This window comes from Ochotona princeps, chromosome 12 (genome assembly GCF_030435755.1).
Source record: "Ochotona princeps isolate mOchPri1 chromosome 12, mOchPri1.hap1, whole genome shotgun sequence".
Lineage (NCBI taxonomy): Eukaryota > Metazoa > Chordata > Mammalia > Lagomorpha > Ochotonidae > Ochotona > Ochotona princeps.
Genome location: NC_080843.1, coordinates 55871127 through 55893844, shown reverse-complemented (window position 1 = coordinate 55893844; position 22718 = coordinate 55871127). Strand labels below are relative to the sequence as shown.

General features: G+C 35.0%; 1 protein-coding gene and 1 pseudogene across 8 annotated transcripts in view; one reads left to right on the top strand and one right to left on the bottom strand.

Moving 5' to 3' along the window:
• The window catches only part of NBEA (neurobeachin), a 582506-nt gene that overhangs the window by 348820 nt on the left and 210968 nt on the right, over positions 1-22718 (top strand). For 5 of the 8 annotated variants that reach the window (XM_058670863.1, XM_058670859.1, XM_058670861.1 and 2 more), the window contains 2 exons: positions 14079-14222; positions 16007-16039. In XM_058670863.1, the coding sequence (XP_058526846.1) occupies positions 14079-14222; positions 16007-16039 (177 nt within the window). The remainder of the gene's footprint in view (positions 1-14078; positions 14223-16006; positions 16040-22718) is intronic. The other 3 variants (XM_058670864.1, XM_058670862.1, XM_058670860.1) reach the window with 1 other exon arrangement.
• LOC118758022 (U6 spliceosomal RNA) lies at positions 20211-20311 on the bottom strand (annotated as a pseudogene).

Below are 22718 nucleotides of genomic sequence, written 5' to 3'. Positions count from 1 at the left end.
AGTGTCCTAATTTTGCATGTGTTGAGTGTGTTATTTAGACGTTTCCTCACAGCAAAATCTCATACAAGTACTGATTTAATTGACTACCAGAGATTTCAAAGACCATAGCCATGGAAGGATATAAGAAAATATTTTTAAGTGTGGACACATTGGTTAATGGGGAAATGATTGCAAAGGGAGAAATTTTATGTTGTTTCTATATTAAAATAAAACCTGCTTTAGTGGCGGCTGTTTGAACATTGTGGCTGTCAAGGAATAGTAAGAAATCTTAATAAGTTTCATTGTTGTTGCTGACTGTCAGTTATCATTTAGGCCTCTGTTCCCCTTCCCTAAGATTACTGTGGAACAGTGTTTCATCAGAGCCTCAGCTAGCAGCGCCTCGGTGTCTGTGATCAAAGACATCATCTTAAATAGGGCTGATCAGGCATCGCCAAAGAGGGCAGGCTGCTCAGCCTAAGGAAAAAAAAAAAAAACATGGAGCAAAGATGACAAAGTTAATCAGTCATTTCTTTGGCAATAAATAATAAGATACGCTGAGAACTGTAAATGAGACCATCCTTAGGTTCCTCAGAGATATGTCTGCTTAACACCTGATTTATCTAAGCATGTGAAGCCATCAAGATATGACCTTGATGAGTAAACAGAAGTTTTTTAATGAATCTGGGATTAAATGAGTTCTGATGGTATACGCATGACTACAGTAATGTGCTACCTGTAGTAATCAAAAAATAAGAGAGGCACTGGAATTTAAAAAAATGAGATAGCAATATAACTTGAAAAATAATTACCGAATTACCTGACTTCATTATTTAAAGAGTTGATTGTTATTATAACATTTTAGAAAGATGATTAATATTTTACTGTGTGAAGATTTTAATAGATCTCCTTACTGTAGTTCACTAATAAGTCAGTTCTAGTTGATAGATTTTTAATTGTATCTCCAAATTTGGAATGAAATAAGTGATCAGGTTGTAAATAAATAATTTTAAATAAATAAGTAATTTTTTGAAAAATGAATGATGTAAACATTTTTTACAAGAGCAGCGGAGGAAGAAATGCAAAGAAGCCCGCGCCAGCAACTTAGTCTTGCCTTAACAACTTAGTCTTGTCTTTTGTGGTTTCCTTAGTCTCTAAGTAATTTAAATACATTATTTTTTAAAGCCAAGTTAAAAATATGCTTATAAATTTCATTTTGGAAGTATTATAAAGCACTTTTCACATCAATAATGTTTTAATGAGCATTTTTATGATGAAGATTCAGGTCACTGGCCTAAAACTGATTCCAAGAAATCAAGTAACTTTATCAATGCAACAGCATTTATTGGATAGCTTCTGCATTCCATGCTATTGCTAGAAACTGGATTTAGAAATTGGAAATGGTTCCTGCCAACTAACAGCATGCGGGTTAAAGTAGTGATCCTCCTCAGGAGGCGGGGCTGTGTTGTTGGCCTCTAACAGAAAGAGATGGGAATGCTGCTAAAATACCCCGTACCACAGTTAACAGTTCCCCATCACAATGACAACCCCCCAAAAACCCTGCCCCGGATATCAGTACCACAGATGCAAATCTCAGACATAGTAGAAAGGAATTAATCCTTACGGAAAGACGAAATATTTCCTAAAGGAGCACAAAGGAGACATGGGTCACTGGGCCTATCGTGTCAGCAAAGTTTGTAGAAAAAATTACTGGTGAACTTCTCAAGAAAATTATGCACTGACCAGATGAACAGAGAAGTAAAGATGGGGGGTATCTGCCATGGAGCCAAAAGAGCTTCTTCAAATTGTCTCAATATTTTAAATTCATAGAAGGTCACTTTGTACTGGTTTTTATTTTAGATGTTTTATGTTCACAGATAAAATATATATTTGAGAATCAAAAGCAGATCTGCCATCTATCATGTTGAAGTAGCCACATCAATACAATTTGTGTGCTTATTTCTCAGTTGCTATTTTTATTTAATTGACAATTGATTCATATCAAAGTATTAACGTAAGATTTTAACCATATCATTCTTCACTTAGGATAACACCATTGAAGAATAGTTTATGGACTGTAATTCCAGAATAATTACATCTTCAAATTTTATGTATTTGTTCATGTGTTTGCATTTTATTTTCGTTTAGAAGGGCAAATGCCATTAAAGATACAGGAATGAAAAAATTATACTAACAGACTTACTGCTCAGTTGCATGGAACTACTTAAACACTGTTTCCAATCACACTTGCATTAGTTTAGAATGATTTTTACTAGAACATACACAGAATTACATTTTAATGATTAGAATAGAGTCTGATTGGGCCCAGCGTGATAGTGTAGCGGTTAAAGTCCTCACCTTGAACTGGCCGGAATCCCATATGTGTGCTGGTTCTGATCCCGGCACCTCCACAGGAGAATGGGGGAAATGGTATGTCAGTAAGAATGAAAAGTAGTGTGTGACGATACTGAAAATGAGGTTGTCAGTAGTCAGAGCCATTTAAGGATATTTATTTGATGAAATGAAAAATCATAAAAATTAAATTCTACGCCGAATATACCAAAGACAAAGACAGAAAGCATAATCTCAACTCTTTTGGTCATGCTATAAAAATATTTAGAGTTATCTCAACTTAGTGGGCATTTTCAAACATTTCCACCTCTGTGAAATTTACATGCTAATTTTTTGCTGACTCTTGCTGCTCAATTTATATTAAATTAGTATCTTTCAAAATGTGTATATTTCATGTCTTGTATTTTAAGATATTTTGGTATTGTGTAAGGTCATTTTATATAAATGACCTCAGCTTTGTCCCTTAGCTCTTCCATTTTTAAGACAGTTTCAGTGATTTTTTTTAAATCTAATCACCTCTTCCTTCCATATCTCTAAGCTAGTTGCTAGCCTTGCCACAACATCTCCTACCCTCATTTCCCAGAGTTGCATGCGTTCTTTACAATTTATTTTATTTATTTGAAAAAACGACACACAGAGAAGGAGAGAAAGTGATCATCGTTTGTTCACTCCCTTAATGGTTGCAATGACCAGGGCTGGGCCATGCGAAAATCAGGAGGCCAGAATTCACCCAGGATCTCCCACACCAGTGGGCAAGGACCCAAGCAATTGGGCCATATTCTGCTGCTTCCCTCTGTGCACTAGCAGGGACTGGTCAAAAGTGAAACATCAGGACTCAGCCAGCACTATGATGTGGGATGCCAGCAGGAGGCAGCTTAGCCCACTGTGCCCTGATGCAGCTCTTCATCCTACACGTTGGAAATGAATTATCCACACTGAGCTCTGTGACCAACTTTACAAAGAAACTAAATATAATTCCCAAGGGCTAATTCCACCTGTTAGCTGAGGAGGTCTCTGTACACTCCAAAACGTTTTAACTTCTCTACTTATGCTTTATATCAGTCCTTCTTCTCCTTCCCTCCTTGCTGTCCTTTCCTCCTTCCTTCCTTCTTGCAGAAGAGAAACATGTAGCTATTACAGAAAATCTTTCAGATGCCAAAAGAGTTAGAGAAGAGGCACCCATAGTCACTCTTGTATAGTTCTCTTTACCATTTTTTGTTGCGTTTATTTCATGCTAGTATTTTCTAAATGTATTTCATCGTAATAAACAATATGCAGTGTACTCACACAAGATGAATAATGCATCATCTCTGCTCTATGTATATTAAAACTGTACCAAATTTTCCACATTTAAGCATGTTTTTGCCCTAGTAAATATGCCAGTGGCTTTAATATAATGTATACATATATATATATATATATACACACACACACACATAATATATTTAATATGATGAAATTCTACTTAAAGAATAAAAACCGTCCTAACTCCATGGCTAATCAAAAGTCTCACCGAGTAGTATCCATTCTAAAATGCATAAGATTCTATATTTACCATATTATATATTTTAAAACATATATACTGTGTCGAATTTCCTTTAAGAAACATAGAATGCAATTTCCTACACTGAATCCACTAAGATTAAGTTAATGTTTCAGACATGCCTGGTGCTTCATTTAAATTTAATAATATTTTCTACCACTTTTTAATTGCATTTCCTCTTTAAAACGCTGTTTATGAATATCCCCTTTGTTGGTCTGCTCTAAGAAATATTGCTTACATATGAATATTTTGAATTAAGACTAAATGAAATTCTGTTTTTGCTGCCAGAACCAGATTGTAAGAATGCATTGCATATCTTCGAAAATCAGTATAGTCTATTAGCAGGCCTGTCAATATAAAAAGTGCATTCCATTTCCACCTCTTGCTCTAATAACCTTTTCTGTGTTACTCTGAGGCAGTTCACATAATCAGAGTATATTGTCAGCTTACCGGAGTTGGGGAAGCATGAAATGAAAATCACGTTAATATTGATCCAATTCTTTTACTTGCGAGTGTCCTTGAAGTCCTTTCCTACTATGCAATAACTGTTGGTGTTGGGTAGCTATTGTCTTCTCATCCTTCTGAAATTTCATGTGTTACATACAAGTATATACATGAATAGGATTGTAACAATTGGAATAATTTCTGTGGGCATTTAATCTTAGTACTAGGGTAGATGGCTGATCCTATATGCTTACTAGGCCACAGAAAGATTTTTGTCTATATTTTGAAAGAACCTACCAAAAGATACAATATTTACCCAGTTTAAAACAAGCAAAATTCTGTACAAGTTTCTCTTTGGTAAAAATACAAAAGATACTATATTCTTAATTTTAGGTAACATAATGATGTTTTAAATTGGGCTATATTTGCCATCAAGTATTGATTCAGGTAATAATTGCCATTGATGAATTAGCTTCTGTATAAATTTGAAACTGCCATGTTGGGTTATTTTTAATTTTAAAGTGGTATTGATAATGTCTATTTTGGATTATTCAATGTATTGTCAGTCAACCAAAATGAATTGAAGTGAGAATCATGATTTTATCCAATTCACTTATGCTGAAATGTCTACAAGTAAGCAAATAAAAATTTGAGACTGCAGCTAATAGATTTTACAGCTGTGTTTTTTTAGCTTTGCTTAATAGGTACTCACTTATTTATCTAACATAAGTTTTCAATTACAAACAGAAGCAGCCTATTTGAATAGAAGCAGTCTATTTTGTCTGCGAAATAATTGCATTCATTGAATGACATTGCATTAATATTGTAAGCATGTTACTTCAGCATCAGATTAAAAAAAACTTCAGATTTAATTGTTCTTTTTAATAAAATGTTATTATTCATAACCACTAACAATTTTGCTATTCAGGTTTTTCTACTGAAAGGCCTGTTTTTGTTTTTTTGGAATATTCTGACCTATGTGAAGGATGATTTTTCTTCATCCTTGGTCTTTTACCTTTAGCATATTGTCATCATTTATGTATTCTAAAGAAGGAAATACAAGTACTGCATATTATAAGATCAAGTACAGGATTAAGTTTTGAATGCAGATGATTGACAAAGAAAAAAGTATTTCCTAATAAAATTCTCTAACAGTAGAATTTATTCTGTTTATATATCTGCTACTTTTCTCTCGCGGATACATTACAGCCAGTATAAGGTGTTTTTGAGCAGTAGGTTTGATAGAATAATAAAAAAAATTATTTTATCTTTAAAAAAATTTTAATATAAACTTTTCAGAAACAAGTTCATTTGTATGTATTATTACATGAGATCAGTTCACCATACCTAATGGAATCAGAAGGTATATTTATCGTAATATCTTTTCCTTAGAGTGGAAACTGTATAACATCATTTAGAATTCCTAAAAGCACTTGTCTGTAAAGATATTTTTGCTTTGACTTGGGTTTTAATGAGAAAAATAATCTCTTTTAAAATTTATCAAATTGTTCATGTCAATAATGATCAGTTATTCATTATTCTTTTGAAAAGTGCTTCCATAAGAAAATATTTTGATTTGAAAATGAAGTGTTCATTTTTTTTTTTAACTTTCATAGTGGTAGATTTTGCCAAAACTCACTGAATAAGGCTAAAACCATTGTGGAATAGTACATGTTGGAAAGAATTTAAGCTTTGGAAAACAATGCCTTCTTGAGAACATGATTTCTGAATCTTTAGAGATGTTAGACATTCCTTAAAATATATTTAGGCAAAATTAAAATAAACTGAATACCTATTCTGCCAATATCTTAAGTCTTCATTATATTTTGTACAGAAGGCATTTCTTTTCCTGCAAATATCCAAGATATCAACATATTGTTCAAATATATGCCTAAAATAATATGTCAAATGTGTTGATGCTTATGTAATTTCATCCAGTATTACCTTTAAATGTATAAAATGGCTATAGGGAGCCACTGTTTTTAAGAATAAGTTCTTCAAGAATAAGTTCTTCACACTTCGCTGTGGCTTGAATAAGATCTGCCTCCTGAATGCATCAAATTTGTAAACCCCAAAGTTGTTCAATTTAGTGGTACCAAGAAAATAGAAACCTAATCCAGTTACAGTGTACAGGAGGTAAGCCAAATGGAAGGTGCTCAGGCCATCGACAGCATATCTTAGGAAAGCAATTCTTCCAGTGGCTAAATTGTCTAATCCTCCTTCTTCAAGCACTGGGATCCCATGTGGGAACTGGCTCCTGTCCTGGATGCTCCATTTCCCATGCAGTTTCCTGCTTATGGCCTGAGCAGACAGTGAGAAAAGGCCCAAAGTCTTCAGACACTGCAGCCATTTGGAGAGTGACGCAGCAAATGAAAGATCTTTGTTTCTGTGTTACCTTCTCTCCATAAATCTGCCCTTACAAAAGAAAGAAAAAGAGAAAAAGAGAGAGAGAAGAGAGATAATTAGTTAATTAATTAATTAATAGATAAATCGTGGAAAGTGGTTTTCTCGAGCACATTTATTACATGGGTCAAATTGTACATAGCTCTCACTGTTTGGTCATCCCCCCCCCCATGCACACACACGCGCGCACACACACACATGCCCTCATTCTCATCCTCTGGCTTTTGAAGATGTCCAAATCCAAATGACCTACCTGGTTTTGGCCAGGAACCTTCAAAATCATGAGCCAGAACAAACCCATTTCCCTCATAAGCAGTTCTTGCAGACATTCTGTCACGGTAACAAAAACTGACTAATACACAATCCATTCAATTTCCTGATGGTTATGTAGAACCTGTGCCACTACACACCCTTTCTGTCCTAAAAAAGCATCCAGTCTAGTGGGGGAGTTGAAAGCTCATATTCAATTGTAATGACTATAAAGAGACTATTAAGACAGAACAGTAGTTAGCTTCACGGATAAAAAGGAAGTCATTGTTAGTTGAGTGCCTGATATTTGTTAGTCATGTGCTAAAGTTTAGATTCATGTTTTGCCTTAGATTCACACTTTATCTTTATTTGAGTTTTTAAATATTCAGATTAATAATCCATTTCCCCACTTTGTTAAATGTCTTATAAGATTACTATAATTAGACATTGACTGTGTTCTTAGTAAGTTTTAAGTTACTCAGTATATTCTTTTAGTGTTCTTATTTATCTTATAACATCTTAAAAACATCTGTGAAAGCATTTGTGTTATTAATATCCATATGTTGTTATTATTATTATTTGAAAGGGAAACAGAGATATCTCATCCATTAGTTCACTCTGTAAATAGTGACAATGGCTGGAGCTACATCAAGCCAAAACCAAGATTCAAGAACTCCATCCAGGTCCCTAAAGGGGTGGTAGAAGCCCAAGCACTTGGACCATCATCTGCTGCCTCCCAGCTGCATTAGCAGGGAGCTGGATTGGAAGTAGAAGCGTCCAGGACCTGGATTGGTGCTCTGATGTTAGATTCTGGCATCGCAAGCTGTGGCTTAATGTGCTGTGCCACATTGTCAGCTCCTCTGGTTCCTTATTTCTGACGCCTCAGGGCTGAGGACTTTGGGCTACCAAGCTAGTTCATTCTACGTCATTCCACAGAGTACTCAGTTGGTTGCATGCAGCCAAACCTGGCCATTGCTCAGCTATGCACCCTATTAGCATCCTTTGTCTCATTTTAAGTTCACAAAATTCCTTGCAGAGTTAGGTGGGAAAACATGTTATTCCTTGTTAAGATGTTAGACAACTGAAGTTAATTGAGAGATTGGTCTGATTTTTTTTTTTAATTTGTTACTATGGCACTGCATCTTAAGTCATTGTTTGCACTTTTGGTATTTCATATGTCTTCCAGTTCTAGTACTTGTTACTCCACTTCCAATTCAGTTCCCTGCTAAGGTGCCTGAGAAAGCAGTGAAGGATGGCTCAAGTTCTTGGGCCAGAAGAAGCGCTGGGCTTCTGGTGTCTGCCTGGCTCAACCCTGATCATTATAGCCATTTGACGAGTGAACCAGCAGAAAGAAGTTCTCTCTGTCTCTCTATCTCTGAAACTCTGCCTTTGAAAAATTTAAATAAATGTTTAAAATATGTAAGTACATGTAGATAAATGTATTTATTCATTATTTGAAAAGCTGGATTATAGAGAGAAAGGGAGAGATGGGGTGGGAACGTACTAGCATGGTGGGGAGGTGTTTTTATCCCTAATTGATGCTTTGGAAATTAAGACCAGAAAAACAATTTCTAAATTAAAAGCAAGAAGCTTCTAAAATGGATAATGATGGTGCATTAGATCAATTGAAATCTATTCTTTTTATATTTAAAAAACTAATAAAATTATAAATGATAGTTATTTAAGAAAAATTAATTGTTCATTTCCCTAAAACAATAAAATAAACATTTTTGTTTAAAAACCAAGATAAAATAAAGTACTAACAAAATTCAAAGAAGGAATCTGTTTTTAACCAAACTGAACCATCAAAGACAAGGCAGTCAAGAGAATTCTATCAAGAATTTATATATGATGGATTACAGAGAGGAGGCAGAGCTGCATGTCTCAGAGAGAAGGCATCCAACTTCTGGGTAATGTAAGATGCAGAGAGACCAAATCAGCAATGCAACAAAATTAAATAAAAATATTCCAGTCATAAAACAGGTATTTAAATTGTACAGATAAAATGACCTTGAAGATGTGTTGTTATACATAGTATGTAAATATAAAGTCCATATGGATAAGTATACATACACAAGCATATATAAATATACATGAGGGAATTTCATAAAGTTTGTGGAGTTAAAAACTAAATCTTCAAAGGATTCTGAAATGTTTGATTTTTCATGAAACTCATTTTCCATGAACTTTTTGAAGACTCCTTATATATATATATATAATTTTTTTAATTAACAATGAAAGTCATTGTTGCATAAATGGTATCAGAATAATACTGTGAAGAGGACCTGCCACTGAAACTGGATTGCTATCAGCTTATGTCTTTACTCTCTGTTCGTTAGTGACATATCTGTGATTTATAGCTCTTGTGAACTACTTTTTTTATTGAGTTTTATCTGTTAATACAGTGTTAGAGTTGACTATAGAATAATTCCTTACATGGAATTAAACTACTATTTTACACGTCCATTATGATGCTTATATTTATCAATAGAGAAGTACATAATGAGTAGATGAACTACTTTCTTTGCTTTGACTATTTCAGGGAGATATATAATTTGATTTTATTTAGATATTATCTGATATTTCAATGTTAGATAAGTTAGTGCCTCTCATTTGTGATTTTTATAATCTGGTTAATGCTTATTAAAACAATAAGCTATATAAAATGCTAATTAATAACAGTGTGGTAAGAACAACGGAAACATAATTCTCTTGTTACTTTGCTTTTAAAACAAGCTTTGTTTCACATTGATCTCTAGTACTTCAGAAAAAAATTGTGTAGAGAAAAACTTGAGGCTCATTGCATACCACATTTTATGTTTGTATTAGATGGTGTATTCATGTTCAGTCCTCTTCAAATGTCAGTATTTACCAAGAAGTCTGTGTAGAACACTTTAGAGTATATACTTGCAGTTTATTGTGGAAAATAATGTGTAGTTTTGATCTGACTTCATTAATGTCATGGCCTTTTCTCTTTGAAATTTTAAATTTTCATGGCATTTTGATGCTTTCATAGAAAATGCACATTGTATGCCTATCCTATCTGGATATCACACATAATCTGTATTTTGAAATCTAAGGTGTTCCGGTGGTGTAGTGGTATCCGCTTGTTAATTTCCTGATAAATGGCTGGAGAGGCCAAGAAGTGCACTCACTCCAACATGTCTTCTGAAGATAGATGATCTCAAATAAATTCTCTTCCCAATCAGATTTTGATTTGTTGGGTGTTAAACCAATCCTTTCTAAGGACAGTGTTTACAAGCCTTGTAATGAGACAGCCCTCCGAGACCTTACCTCTTTTTGCCTGTAATGTTGATGAATGAAACTCTAATTCATAAAGGATATTGTGATTGAACAGCACCTTTAGATCTCATACACTTTAATTTAGATAAATGCTTGGTGCCATACCACAAAATCGGGAAGTTTACTGAGCTGCAAACTGAACAGTTCAGTAGGGATGATAAGTTCACTGTGCTGCTATGGAACAATTTGCCGTATGTCTTTTAAAATTAGAAGGGATCCACTGCTTTAAAACTGCAAGGAATACTATTAAAAGTTAGATAAGCACTTTACAATTCTCTTACTCCTTCTTTATTAGTAGGGTTTTTAGTCACAGAGTCATTTAAAGCCTTTTGTTTTCCTGATAAAGCAGATTTCACATGAGTATGGTACATGAAGAAAAATGCTTTATTGAACTAACACACATAAAGCTTAAATGGTTTTCATATAAAGAACTATGTTCCTTTTCACGTAAGTCCATAGATTCTTCAGTTACCTGAGATGCCCTGGGGACTTCGAATTTGGAAATCTCCAGAGGTATATCTCAGTTTATTCAGTTCACAAGGGCTTTCTCTGTGCCAGGCCAGTGCTCAGTATTGAAACTGCAAAGATGAGAACATGTTTTTAGTTATCCAAGCGCTTCTGAACCATTGCAGAAATAAGTAAACAGTAACAGTACCTGAGCACTGCACCACAGAGTTTACAGATGCGGTGGGCGCTTCGGGAGGAAGAGGGCACGCAGGCACCTGCAGAAATGACAGGAGAGCGTGGAAGGCCCGATGGGTTTGACTTCTGGCTCACCAAACGTCAGTGTCTTCTCTGTGTGGCTGTGGTCGAGTTTCTATGACCTCAGTGCTACGGATAGCACTTCCTCTGCTTAGATGAGTTCTGTGAAAACTGAGGAAGTAAGGAAGGGTTGGGACAGGTGACTGAGAAAGTGAGATTTGAAAGGGAAGTAGCAACAAAACTAAGAAGGAAGGAGGAGAAGAGGACATAGCATTAGTATGTTTCAGTGGATATGTGAAAATATGATGTATTTTGCAAACTGCCAAAGGCAGGATGTTGTTGAATGATGAGGAGAGGATACAAGCCTTGGTCAGCCATGCCAACTGCAGCTATAGAATTTCTCCTACAGCCTGTGACTTGCATGGAGGGTTTATGACTCGAATGAATCAATAAACAATATCAAGCAGGAAAATGTCTTAGATTTATTTGCATTGTATCATAGTCACTCTGACTAATAGGAATATCCAGGTGCAGAAATCTAGAAATGCAGCTTCATAGATTCCAGGGCTTATTTGTCATCATGTTTGACTCTTTTCTTCTCAAGTGGTGGAAAACTCTGACTTTTTCAAATTGTTATGACCTAGCATGCAGCAAATGATAAAGATACCAGACCTCCTACCACCACTGAAGATTACCTTTGTGCTGAATTTATATCACTAAAATCAAATGAACTGGGGTAAGATCCTAGCATTCAGTGTTCTGTCCTCAGGTTTTATTCCAGAAGGAACTTATATGGTCCAGTGAAAGAATATGCATGAAAGAATTCCACTCACCTCTGATGCAACATAGATTTGTAATAATATTTTGTCTCCCTGAAGCATTTATCAAAATAGATACATAGAATACCATGTTATGTGTTAACCATGCTCTCTGAATGCTATTATCCACCAGCTGTTATTGTGTGGTTAAACTACTGCCTATGAAGCTAGCATCCTGTGTTAAAGCATTTGAGTCCTAGCTCCTCAGTTTCCAGTCCAACTTCCTGCCAGTGCGCCCGGGAAGGAGCAGATCATGGTCCACGTGCTTGAGCCCCAGCCAGCCATGCGGGTGATGCAGATGGAGTTTCAGGCTCCTGGCTTCAGCCTGGCCTACCCATTGTGGCCATTTGAGAAATAAAGCACTGGTTAAAAGATCTTTTTGTATCCCTCTTTTTCTATCACTCAGACTCTCAAATAAGCAAACAAATCTTTAAAAGATAAATAAAATAAATGCTGCCATTCACCCTGAGGTAAGATAGTAGCATGTGCTTCTTGACCAATGGCACTATTATGAGAATATTCCTAACCTGTTTTTCCATGTCTTTGGCCTTTTCTTTGAATCATTTTTTTCTGTTTTATCAAGTAGAATTTCCTACAGTCACTGACAGAAAGATGTATGGGTGCTACAAAACAAAAGAAAAAGACCCGTACTTTTTTTCAATTCAAGTTTTATGGCACCTTGGTGTACCCTCAAGAAAATAGTTGAGCAAACATCAGCAGGCAGTAATTAACTGTTGAAAGTCTTATGGCATGGGCCTTGGAGAGTTGACCAAAAGTATTGTGAATTGTAGCTGCAAAACATATTAGCCACAGGCATGACATAATTTGGAGAGTAGTTGTTTGTGTACACACTATAATAATGTCAACTAAAACTGTATTACAACAACAACATCTAGTACTGATTTATTAAACTCACATTTCCAGGAATATATCCGCCAGGACAGATGGACAGATTAGATATCAAAGCATTTTGCTAATCAGTTCTGTCTTGATGCCTATGTCTTAATATTGTCGATAGATACAATTGCTTACTTCCAATTTGAATTTATTTATTTATTTACTTATTTATTTATTTTTAAAGATTTATTTTATTTTTATTGGAAAGGCAAATATACAGAGAGGAGGAGAGACAGAGAGGAAGATCCTCCGCCCAATGGTTCACTCTCCTAGCAGCCGCAACGGCTGGAGTTGAGCCAATCCGAAGCCAGGAGCCAGGAGCTTCTTCCGGGTCTCCCACGTGGGTGCATGGCCCCAAGGCTTTGGGCTGTGTTAACTGCTTTTCCAGGCCACAAGCAGGGAGCTGGATGGGAAGTGGGGCTGTCAGGATTAGAACCGGTGCCCATATGGGATCCTGGTGCATTCAAGGCGAGGACTTTAACCACTACGCTACCATGCCAGGCCATGCCCAAATTGAATTTAAACTTTAAATACAAGAAATGTAGGGGGGTGTGTGTAAAATGTCCTGGCATTTCAGATTTTAGATTCACAGTTAGCTTGCAAAGCAAGCTTCAAATGTAAATACAAAATACTTATTATCAAATCCAAAAGGAAGTCAAGTACATGATTTATATTTTCTAGTCATTATACTCATTGTCATGTTAATGCTAGCTCAAAGTTAGCAGCATTTCAGTTTTTCTGAGGATTTTCATGTGTTTGGATTTTGGCTTTTTGTAACATTTTATGTAATGAAATAAGTACCATTTTAGAAAATCAGTGTGCATTTCATTAATTGCTGAAGAAACAGCTGTCTTGTGCTATGATCAGGTTTTGAACCTACCTAACTCCTGGTTTCTAGAGCTTCCCAGTGGCAATGATTTGCCAGAGATGAATGTGTTGTTACTTTATGCACACCTCTCTAGTTTCCAGATTGACCTGATAAGTTGTTAAGCTAATTCACATGAAAGTATAATCATGTAAGGTTTTGTAATTTTATTAGTCAGAAAACCGTGTTTGGAGTGAGGTGTAGATGTTTTTTTTAACTTGTCTTTATCTTAAGAACCCTAAATCATAGGTTTTGGAATACTTTCTTTACCACCAGCCAACTCCTTTGTCCCTCAACAATGCAAGTAGCTTTCTTAGTCTTATCCTGGTCTATAAAAGGATGATAAGTAGTTACATCCCTGATTTTTCTCATTGAAGTACAAACAACATGAAGAAGTTAAAAATGTTCTGTCGGTGTAAATAAAATGAAATGCACTATAGTATTTTAAGAGTAATCAGTTCTTTCTAATACTGATGGCAGAAGCAAGCACAGTGACCCGAGTTGCTATCTTTTTTTGTTTGGGTAGGCACTGAAGAAGATATAGTGAAGTCAAAGAAAACATTCAGAAGTCAAGCAATAGTGAACCAGAATGCTGAGACAGAACTTATGCTGGAAGGAGATGACGACGCTGTTAGTTTGCTGCAGGAGAAAGAAATTGACAATCTTGCAGGTAAATTTTTTTCCTTTTTTGTTGTAGCACAATACCCAGTTCTAAATTTAAAATCTATCTTGTAGTAGACAGTGGCTCTAACATGCACAATTGTATGAATGCTAATACTCTTATCTCATCACTAGTATTAAATAAATGTCTGTTTTACTGAACATTAATTGAATAGCATTAACTTCCATAAAAAAGAGTATCATTTTACATGAGCGAAATAACACATAGGGCAAGTTCACCTACAATGGCCTACGTAGCTGGGAGGTGGAACAGAATGATGACCAACTCCTGAACTGACACATCTCCAGCATGCTAACACGAACAATCACCCATCCAGCCGATCAAGGGGCTGGAGAATCTGCTGTTTTCCTGCTTTCACTCCTTCAAGTGTTCCTTTGTCACTCACCCTGCTAATCTCCAATGCTGCTACTACGGCAGTACCAGCTCATGCTGTCATCTTTTTTCCTGGAAACTAGTCCATGGAATTATATCCTATGACCCAGGTAGAAGTGCCTGCTTTAGAGTACCAAAGGGTCTGATGTTTCAATTCAATGTTTTCAGCGTTCGCCAGAGGCAGTGCTCGATGACAGAGGACTGGTGCCTAGTGTTTACCTTGTTTACTGAAAAAGATCTGGCAAGGTCTTATGAAAGCCTGGAGTACTTTTATATTTTTTTTAATTTTTGTTTTTACCAGCTAGAAATTTTCTTTTTTTTAACCTAGGAAATGTTACAGTTAATTGCAAACTAATGAGAGCACATTATTCTTCCTCTTCTAAATGAAGAAAATGTTTTATAACTAGCATTATTCTCATGCCAGTTCTTGGCCTATGTTATTAACATAATATTATCAAAATAGTTTTTTTCCCTAATTGAAACTGATTTTAAGTCTGCAGGAAGATGTTTTCCTCAACTTCCTAAGTAAATGTTCAAGTTTTGATGTTGTTTTTATAGTTTGCTTACTGTAATAATAGCTCAAATATAAACTTATTAATAAAATAAATCAAAGTAAAATAAATTAAATAATTTAATAAGTAATCAAAATAAAATAAGATTGATTGATCTTCATAAATCTTAGCAAATCAAGGAAGCTAAGCTTTTTGATTCTGCTCCCCTACAGGTGTGTTTTTTTCTTTTTTTGGTCTAATTCTTGATCATCAAGGCCATAGAAAATTACAAATGTGTTGCCTTACCTATTTATATAATGTATTGTTTTTTCTCATTCACATATGCTAACAGGTATGTTTCATAATTGTGTGATTTAGTTTAGACTCTAATCATTTCTTTCTATTATTCTCAACTCGTTACTTGATGCAAATTCACCTAATCCCTTTAAGTGTATTATTATAAGTTCTACCCAGTAATGCCAGGGGAACAGTTGGGACATAAACTGGCACTTAGTCTGCTTTACGCGCTATGCCACAGTGAAGGCCCTCAAATAATATTTTTCAATATGTTTGAGTGTGTGTGTGTGCTTTTAAAAACTCTTCTAAAATTATAAAAAATGAGATCATTTGTATATAATTCAATTCTCGCAGTGACTATGTTATGCATACTTGGAAGTCTTGAATATGCATAATAGTTTTAGTAGTATGGATAGTCTGTGTTTTACTCAGAATCATTCTGGTAAGTTAAAAACAATCTGAAAAACGTATTTCACACAATTCTACTTAAATATTGACCTTATCCCCTGTGTTCTTCATTTTATTTGGATCTGACTAGTTTTATGACAGACGAAATGTTCCGTAAAGTTGGAAAGCCTTTATATGTCATTTAATTTTCTGTTTCACTTTTAGTTCCCTTTCTTCCAAAGCTGTTCATCTCAAGAGGCAAGTTAAATGTGTGTGATTACTAATTACTTAATTCATTACGTGTGATAGCAAATTGCTAATCTGATTATAGCATAGAAATATGCCAATCAACTAAGTAATTATTATATTAATAACATCTAACTTAATTTAACTTTTTGAGGTTTGTAGTGATTCAGCAAAATGAATGAGCACCCAAGTTTCCACATGTGATTAAAGATCTCAATTTACTAAACTGTATTTTTACTTAAAATACTGATATTAATTGGTACAATTCAAATGACTTTAACCTAAAATCTCTATTATTTAGCCTAATTTGAAGTCTAGCCAATTTTTTTCTTGAAATAAGTATTTAGTGAAAGAAATTTAAGATCAACTCAAATTAGTGTGAACTGACAAAAGAATTTTTGCGGGCTCGGCAGCATGGCCTAGTGGCTAGGGTCCTCGCCTTGATCCCATATGGCCGCTGGTTCTAATCCCAGCAGCTCCACTTCCTCTCTGTCTCTCCTCCTCTCAGTATATCTGACTTTGTAATAAAAATAAAATAAATCTTAAAAAAAAAAAAAAAAAAAAGAATTTTTGCAAGTAATAGAAAAGAATTGTGTCCGATTAGCAAAATTACTCAGATAGGCTTGATGAGAGTAAATATTTTACTTGACAGTATTAGAATCCATAAAGAACTTTTTATGGGCACTCTAAAAAGTTAATTTTTCTAATTTAGAGGGATCTGAATGTATAATGATGGCAATGGTGATCTTTTATGCTTTATTTTCATTACTGTAAGTCATAATCATTTTATTCTTCTATTGTTTATATGTATAGGCTGTTCTTCCATCCACTTAATGTCCAAACTAATATACAAACTTCTCAACTAATGTACAAACTTCTTTCATCACCTGGAATATTCTTTGCATCTCTCTATATTCTATAGATATAATATCTGTATTTTATAGATACTCCCCATTTCCTGTTTTCAGAAATTCTATGCATTCTTTAAGACTAGCTTAAAACACATTATGAAGTATGCATTGGCCAATCTTGACATACTCATAATATCTTTAGCCAATTTTTTTGGAAACAGTTTTTTTAATATATAATCTATCTGTCATCATGTTGATCCATTTTCATTGCATATTATCTTAGTATATTCACAATTATGCAGCACATTATCATAATCTGTCTTAGAATATTTCATCACCCAGTAAGGAAACAGTGTACCCTTTGGCTATCTCCTCTAAGTTTTCTATTTCCCTCTGGAGGCCTTGTCAGTGAATAACCTGCTCTGTGTAGATTTACCTAGACTGAAAACGTCCTATAAATGGATTCATACATAGTCTTATGTCTGGCTTCTTTCAGTTAACCCCAAAATTCATCCATAATATGACAGGCACATATGTTCTTGTAACAGAGTACATTCTTACTGTATTGATATATCTCATTGCTTTTCCTTTCATTGAACATTAAAATTGTTTTATACTTTGTGGTGATTATGAATAATGCTTCTGGGAACATTCATGTACAGGTTCTATCTGAACATATGTTTCCATTTCTTGAGTAATATACCAGAGAAGGGGGATTGCAGGGTGAAATTACACCTCTGTTTAGCTGTTTGAGAAATGCATACTGTGTTTACTAAAGTGAATGAATCCATCCTCAGTATCTCAATATCCAGTTTCTCACATCCTTCCCAGTGCTTGCTGTGGTCTGTCATTCTTTAAATTACATCCACCCCACATTTTATTGTATCATTATTAAGACATTTACAATATAAAGCAAAGCATTGTTACAGATGTTTATCTGTGTTTTTCATCCTCTTTCACACTTTAAATTCCTTAAAAGTAGCAGCCATATATTATATAACTATGAACTATAAAGAAATTTTCCAATACAATACTCCTCGTTGAAAGATCCCCGATGAAAAACTTCATGTAAGTTAAGTACACTTGGAAATCCGAGATAATTTTCTAATAATTCAATTAATTTATATCTAAAGCAAGAAAGAACAGTTATAGTTTTTGCACCATTGAAGTATTGAGGGAACTTGAATTGTCAGATTATCTGCTAATACTAACTGAATCTAATTATGCAGGTTGTCACTTAGCTTTTCCATTATTTGGATGCATTGAGGAAAGCTTGTCTTCATTTTCTTTCTTACCAATATTTAATGGTATTATTTTAGTAGTATGTCTCTTAAACTTGCAATATGTAAACTGATTATACCATTGATACTCTTAATCCAAAAAAATATAACAAGTAGAAAGTTTACCAAATAATCAATGGATTGCCATTCCTTTGAGTAGTTATGGAAAAGTAGTTGGTATAGGAAAATAGCAACACAAGAAGCGTTGAAATATGACTTGAATTTTTAATGGATTTTTCATACTGGCAGGTTTATCATCCTTTATATAAATACTGAGATCATGAATATGAAACTCAGAGAATGTAAGTTATGTGCCTTAAGAATAAGAACAATATAGAAACAGAAATGTGTTCTATTAAGAGGCTCTGTTAAATGTCACATCCCCTTGTGAATCTCTTGGATAGCCATGACAGTTTAGAGGGCAGAGTGTTTTAAAACTGCTTTTAAAGATTTATTTGTTTTTATTGGAAAGTCAGATTTACAGAGAGAAGGAAAGAGAGAGAGAGAGAAAGATCTTCCATTTGCTGGTTTACACCTCAAATGACTACAAGGCCATAGTGGAGCCGAGTCAAAGCCAGGAGTTAGGGGCTTCTTCCGGGTCTCCCTTGTGAGGACAGGGTCCCAAGGACTTGAGGTGTCCTCTGTTGTTTTTGCAAGCTATAAACAGGGAACTGGATGGGAAGTGGAGCAGTTGGGACATGAACTGTCACCCACGTGGGATACAGATCCTGCAAGACAAAGGATTAGCTGGTAGAGCTACTGTGTCAGCTCCTAAAGCTTTTTTTATTTTGTTTTGTTTTATGAAATAAGGTGTCAACTAATGAAAGAAAAAGATATTGAGTGGATTGACAGTTTTTCTGAAGGTCGACTATGTCTTCCTCTCTAAATCTTTGTGTGCATTCTCTTGCTCATTTAGTTATTCCCTAATATGGCTCATAACTGTCTAGCCTGTGCATAAGGTAGTCAGACTATGGTAGGAAAACATCCTCAGGAGAGTTAGCACCAGTACCAGTTACCTCTCAGTAGCTCAAATAACCAAGAAGTTTTAACTCAGAATGTGCCTTCCCTAGTCGATGAAATTTGCCAATTGAGATGATCAGCTAAATAGTTTACACCTTCAGTGTATTTACTTAGACTACGTAAATTTCATAGACAAATTGATACTATATAAATTGAATGTTGTCTATAAACTGATCTATAAAAGAAGTAAAGTGATTTATGGAACATTTGGAAATATGGAAGAACCAAGGATTCTGGGATAAAATAATGAAGTCATTCTAAAAGCTAATCTTTTTAACAGAAATACATTATTAAAGAACAGTTCTTTGCCCAAATAGTGAAAGTTTCATTACAGTTGTTTAGTGGACCAGGAATAATTCCTATAGAAGAGAACATGTTCATTGTTCCATGTGCAAATGCAGACAAACTCAGAAGGCTGGGCTACTCCACACAACACAGTTCTAATACACTGTATGTAGCATTCCTGCCCCAGCAAAGCAGGCATTTTAAAAATTACTTCTCTGGGTTATTCTTATGTAGTTTTAATTTTATAGTCTAATCAGAAATAGTTCCACTTGATATTATATTTAGGGAAAACACTCTGTTTAAACATTCTGGATTTTTTTAATGTGTTTTGCTCAGGATTTCCCCTTGGTTCTTAAGCCCATGTGTATTTCAAGGGAAATTTAATCCATATGTCCCTGACTCACTCACACTTAACTCATCAAAATGTTGTTTAGTAAAAGCTATTTGATGTTGAAAAAGCCTATGAGTCTTTATAAGTCTTTTCTCCTTTCTCTTTGAGTTAAGAGGCTGCTTTGCTTGTCATAAATAGTATACTCAAAGGGTTCATAAAATTCACCAAATCCTTAGAGTCAACATTAACAGATGCCTATTTATTTAGTATTTAAATTTCTAACGTATTTCTAACTTATATTCTAACTAAAGCTTTGTATGTTAAAATTAGAATAAACAGACCTCAAAACTATGTTTTTAAACATCAACCATCATTCAAATATATAACATCCTTGCATTTTTTTGTATTTTTTGTTTAAAAATATGAAATGCTTCATGAATTTATGTGTCATCCTTGTGCGGAGACCGTGCTAATTTTCTCTATCATTCCAATTTTAGTATATGTGCTGCCATAGCGAATATTCCATCTTTTCATTTCAAGAACAAACCACCCCTTTGTTATGGACAAGCGTTTCACAAAGTGCAGCATTGACGTCTATTTTTCTTGCCCTTACCACTGCGTGTGTGTGTGTGCATTTTCTCTGCCTAGGGAATTTTCCACAAAGTGTGATCATAGTTACTACAAATCTGCAAAAAGCATCAATAAACAACTCAACCAACTGTTTAGTATACTATTTTTTCTCACATGTAGTGCTGAGCTTTCATATGCTTTATAAAATCTTTTATTTTTTTGAAAGACAGAGACAGAAATAGGGAGATATATCTACTATTTCACTGCCTGACTGCCTACAACAGCAGGGCCTGAGCTGGTCCAAAGCCAATAGCCCGAAACTCCATCCATATCCCAAATATCAGGAGCCCAAGCACTTGCCCAAGCATCACCTGCTGCCTCCCACAGTACACATTAGTGGGAAGCTGGATCTGAAGCAGAACGAATTTGAGGCCAGGCACTGTGATATTAAATGTTAAGGCATATCAAGTGATAATGACTATATCAAATGCTGGTGCCTGTGCCATATTCTGCAGAAGTCTTGATATGAATCAACCTGCTTAAGATATATGGGACATCGTGCTGTCACAATTGTGGGAAAAGTTTTAAATAATACAGCTGTTTTGCTGCTGCCATTTTGTAGATATAAGCAACTGAGGAGAGGAATGGGTGAGAACTGCAACAACATCTTCTCACTGTGACTATCCAGCTCCTCTCCCTGAAAGACTTAGCACTGCTTCAAACATTATGTGAAAAACTGACTTTTGCCACAGCAACAGAAAGACCAACCCAGGCCTTCTGCATACTGAAAATACTTTCATTTTGTTTTTTATTTCCATGCTGGTGCTAAAAGGAGAGAGTTACAGCCTACAGAAAGCACTTTAAACAATGAGCCCTAGTACAGCATGACACTTAACTCACAGATAATTATTCTGGCAAACTCTGCTCTACCAAATGAGACTAGCAGTTCAATCTTAAAACAAAAGTATAGAATTTTTTTATCAACAAAGAAGGGAAAGTTTGAGCTTGTTTTGTAAATATTTTTTTCAGGCAGAATATTGTGCAAACTTCATTGATTGGAAAGTTACTGATAAAAATGTTTCTTATCTTTATATTCAGAAGTGTAATTGATTTTAAGTCACTGACTAAAGATAGTTAAATGTATAGCTGCAGTCCTATTACATTTTAGTTTATTTGTGAAACAGGAGTGGTAAAAAGAATCAGAGAAAACTTAAAAAAAAAAAAAAAACCAGTAGATCTTACATCTAAACTTGGCCTCTGAGGATGATTCTCCATCAACAACTGAAGTTTACTTGCACAAGAAATCACCAGATAGGATTGGGAAGGCCACGAGATGTCGTTTTTGAAAGAAAACAATATTATAAGCTGATAACTTTACCATAACTTTGTGAATTAAGTATGATACTTCATTTTAAGCTGTAGAATCTCTGGTTCAGACATTCAGACACTTGATCATGGCCAAATAACAAATAAGGAGAGGAGATTAGTTTAAAATCCATTTTTCTCTGTCTATAAAAATCTTCATTTATTCCATTACATTAGTGTTAGGCTTTTGTTAATTTCTAAATTGCAATCCATTGGTGGGTTAAATCAACTAAATGTGTTACTGTCAGCATTGTTTGCAAATGAAATAAGGCAGGAAAGAATGTTTTTGAATTAAAAATGCAAAATTAATCAAGCATAATAAAGAGCAGGAAGAATCTTTGGGTCCTTATCCTCTGATGCCAGACTGTGACTTCACTCAGGTTGACTGTGGTTATATAGGCCAAACAAATACGGGTGTTGAATATCCTCCACATGCAAGGTATTATGTTAGGCCCTTGCAGTAAAAAGGCACATATAACTGAAGTTCTCTCTCTAGAGGAGGTGATAGCTTAGAGGAAGAACAGATAAAGAACCAAAGAATTGTCCAGAAATACAAAGAAAGCTGTAGTCTGACAAAGTAGAGTCCTTCAACAACATGGATCCTGGAAGGCCTTCTTGGAACAGAAGTTTCTATCTTGAATTTTGAAGAATAGATAAAAAATTGAGAAAGGTTTGACAAGTTTTGCAAACAGCAAGAAGCATTTGATAAAATATCAACTTATGTGTGGAACTACACTGGTGCTAAATCATTTAGTTAAAAATGATGAGGTGGAGAGTCTCTGAGTTGAGACTGACAGGATCCCTGGAGGAAGGAGTCTATGTGCAGGAGGCCATCCTCCTGAAGGCTGCAGTGATGCTGGGAAACATTTCATTCATGGCAGTGATGAGGTCAGATGCAGTTTTAGGGCACTCTGGACCCAGGGTAGAGTATAATAGTATTCCCAGGCTTGAGGTAAGAGAACATGTCAGAAGCCATTGTTGTCCACACC